The sequence below is a fragment of the Ziziphus jujuba genome, chromosome 4 (assembly GCF_031755915.1).
Source record: "Ziziphus jujuba cultivar Dongzao chromosome 4, ASM3175591v1".
NCBI lineage: Eukaryota > Viridiplantae > Streptophyta > Magnoliopsida > Rosales > Rhamnaceae > Ziziphus > Ziziphus jujuba.
The window spans coordinates 8,994,392-8,998,346 of record NC_083382.1 but is presented as its reverse complement, the minus strand read 5'-3'; the positions used below and the strand labels follow the sequence as shown (position 1 = coordinate 8,998,346).

The window sequence follows — 3,955 nt, the reverse complement described above, 5'->3', positions numbered from 1 at the left end:
AATCAACAGAGACAAGATAAGCACCCATAGCCGTTTTAACACACAAGAAAGTATCATTGGAGGAACTATAGATCAAAGTATCTCTTTTCTCTAAATCAAATATTTTTGTGGATCTCAATCCTTTGGAAACAAAGTACTATTGGACTAGAAGAAATTTTGTCCAACACTATTGGGTACAAACCTCCAACCAAAAATGCTTAATTCTCTTATGATCATTCTTGTTCAGTTTCACAATCTCTACTAAAACAAATTTCTTGACTTGCAAAGCTTTCATACAGAAATAGCACCCAATCCCACTCAGTTGTCAATTCTCAACAAGTAAATTTTTTTATGGGATGTTTAGGTAATGGTAGAATTAGTAGAAATCTAAAATTTTATAGGAAAGTAAAATTTTTTCTTCTTTGGATAGTTTTTAAAAGGAGAAATTTGTAGGTTCCAACAAAAAATAAATCTCACAATGTGGAAAAATAAAAGGAAAAGTGAATCATTACAAAAAGATTTCATTTTTAAATTCTCCGAGAAATTATATTTACATATTTTTTTAAATATAATTTTATCCTTTAATTTTAATGTATAAATTTATTTACTTATTTATAAATTTTATCTTCTTCTATAATTAATCAAACACTATAAAAAAAATTTCATAGAAACACATTCTCTGAAAATTAAATTCCAAAAAACAAATTGTCAAAAATCTGTTTCTTTCAATATTTTCTCTTTTACCAAACACCCTGTTAATGGCAATTGCCAACCCAAATATTGTACACATTATCACCAATTCTGGCAGCTCCATAGGAGGTCCATGGGGCCTTTCCAAAGCAGGAAACTTTCTTCAGGCCACAGAAAGGACGAGAATTCCAATAACATTCACAAAGCAAGAAATTCGCTGATGAAATTATATTTTGGAAATCCATGTATGAAACCCCTAGATCTATGACAATAGATAGAAGAAGGGATGTTGAACCATTTTGAACGAGCTGTAAAAATCTTGTGCAAAATTTCCAAATCCACCAGACCCAAAAGTTGATAACCACTGCTGCTGCTTTATTGGGTTTCAAACATCCCAATTGCTGATTTCGGCAACCTCTTCATGAAACCATTTTAATGGTCATGTAAAAATCATGATATGATATTTATAACAACCATTAGATTAAATTAAATTGAAAAGAACAGTTAAGATTTAAAGGTAAAACAAGCATTTAAAAAATCAAACAGAGAATTTGTCTATAAATTATAATAAATAAATAATAATAATAATATTTTTTATTATATATATATATATATATATATATAATTGGAGTGGGGCACGGCACATGGAACGGGCACTATATTCCCCCATCCCACCTTAACCCTGATCTAAGGAAAAAGAAAAAAAAAAAAAAAATTACCCACATTTTTTTGGTAAATTGCGATTCCTATTACAATTAGAAGTAGTAGGAATCCTTCGGAAACAAATTAAAAATACACATGACTTGCAAGATTTGACTCAATTAGAAGTTGATGGCTCATCTCATACAAAAAACATGGCTCATGACGTCCCACTCGAAGTGTAAAATAACATATTTGACTTGGTCAAACTCTTTCTTCTCCAATCATAAAAGCAATATAACTAGTGGCCCACCTACTAGCTCTAAGCGGTTCAAGGCAAACCGTCCATCAAGGTTTTGATGAAATCGTTCAACGAAGAATAAGAGGACCCACCATCCATCAGAGCTCTTCTACTTTTCTCGCTCATTTCCTTAACCCGTTTCCTCGTATCACTATCAACCTCCATAACTCTCTTTATACCCAACTCAATCTCTTTGGCACTCACAATTGAATGCTCGTTCCCACCATAAAAGCAACCCCTATGATCAATCTTAATCTCCACACCCAATCCCAACTCTTTCACTAACTCAAACGCATTTAACTGTTGCTCAGATTTGAGCGGCAACGTGGCAATAGGCACACCAAACCATAAACTCTTCAACGTTGAATTCCATCCACAATGTGATACAAAACCTCCCACCGCTTGATGAGAAAGAATATCTACCTGTGGGGCCCAGCCGATGATCCTCCCTATTTCTGCCGTTCGATCGAGAAACTCTTTTGGTAGGATTTCCTCTAGATCTGCATAATTGCCTGGCATTGCAAAAGCCATCTTCGATGGGGGCTTTCTCAAGGACCATACGAATCTGACCCCACTATTTTCGAGTGCAATCGCGATCTCTTTAACCTGATCCCTACTGAAGCTTCCTATGGTCCCGAAGCACAAGAACACAACAGATGAAGGAGGCTGATCATCAAGCCATTTGGTGATATCAGACCCTATGATGTTGGGATGAGCGTTCAGATTCAATATGGGTCCCACAGGATACACAGGAGGGAATTTGGCATCATCATCAGACAGAGAACGGATGGCACAAGATTCCAACTCCATGAACGTATTTACCATTATACCCTTAGATCCTCTAATCTTCCTAGCGTAACCCATCATGGTCGGTGCTAGATCTTTGTCGAGCATGACACCCGGCAAGACACGCGCGGGAACCCGGTTAAGAAAACCCGGGACAACCAGCTCAGCGGTCGGGTCATTCTTGAATTGGGTGGGGTCCACGTTTTCCTCGTCATGAAGCTGTAGGAGATGGAATAAAAGGCTAAGAAAACCTGCACCGGACGTCAAGAACACGTAGGAAGGAATCCCAAACTCATCCGCGACGTCAATCATAGTGGTGCATAGCACGTCGACGACGAATCCGGTGAGCCGAGGCGAATCATCAGAACAGGTACTTCTTCTGGAATCCATAAGTTTGGCAACAGCATTTTTGACATGGAGTTTTTGGTCCTCCAAGAATTGTCTGAGGAAGTCTGCAGCAATTGAATCTGCATATGTATTTTCTTGTGGGAGATCGATGAAGTTGATACGCTTTGAGATCGAAGAAGAAGAAGAAGAAAGGGACTGAGTGTAGGTTACGACGTCGTAAGTGGAGTGAAAAGGTAGTTTCATGACGAGCACCGTAGCGAAAAGATGTTCATGTTGGGTAAGGAGGTATTTTGCAATTCCCACGGTGGAGACAATGCAACCACTACCAGGGTAAGCTATGAAAACTAACTCGGCTTTCTTCATTTTTTTTGGCGGACTAAGTGAGGTTTTTCTGCTTAAGCTTTTTTTTTTTTTTTTGGTTGTTGTTGTGGGGAGGGGGGGGAGCTACTCGAATGGTGGTTTAAATGTATATAGCTGTGCACAACTTTTAAGGAAATCTCTAATGAAAATCAATTTTGAAAATCAAGGGTTATAATAATTTCGTAGGTCCCCTCCTTGAAGTTTTTATCACCACAAAAAGCTTCCACTTGTTTTTGGAGACATAAATTTTCTTAGATATAATAATTTCGTTCATTATTTAAATTCTCTTTAATATTGTTTTAATACTTGGTATTTCTTTGCAGACATAAGAGAATAAATTAATTATTTTTTTGTTTTAATTTTATGAATCATAAACAAAATTATTGAAAATCATTTGATATAATATATTATTTTTAATGTCATAAAGCTTTAATTTTGTAGTAAATTTTAATTTGAATATTTAATTTTTATTATTTTTATACTATAATTATAAAATAATTATTAAAAATACATATTTCGTTCACAATCTTAGTAAATTCGTACCTAGGCCACGAGGAGCTTTGCCATCTCTACTGTGGAGACAAGATGACCAATACCAGGCGAGGGGATGGAGATGAGCTCAACTTTCTTCTTCTTCTTCTTTTTTTTTTTTTTTTGGCGAAGTTTGTTGGGTTTGGATTATATATATATATATATTGGATTTTATATCATTGAATGTATATACTGTTTATATTATATATAGTAGTAGTTCAATGGTCTTTGGGACTCAAGCAACAGAAAATTAAGAATGAAAAGTTATTGACAGCACTTTCGTTGGCAACGATGTCAAAACTATTCACAACTGCTGTCATG

At 35.6% G+C, this 3,955-nt stretch overlaps 1 protein-coding gene across 1 annotated transcript; it reads right to left on the bottom strand.

The window, feature by feature from the left end:
* Nucleotides 1-1,241: 1,241 nt before the first annotated feature.
* On the bottom strand, nucleotides 1,242-3,624 carry LOC107416702 (anthocyanidin 3-O-glucosyltransferase 2-like). The gene has a single exon (XM_060816253.1). The coding sequence runs from the start codon at nucleotides 3,104-3,106 to the stop codon at nucleotides 1,640-1,642; it is 1,467 nt and encodes a 488-aa protein (XP_060672236.1). The 5' UTR covers nucleotides 3,107-3,624; the 3' UTR covers nucleotides 1,242-1,639.
* Nucleotides 3,625-3,955: the final 331 nt, after the last annotated feature.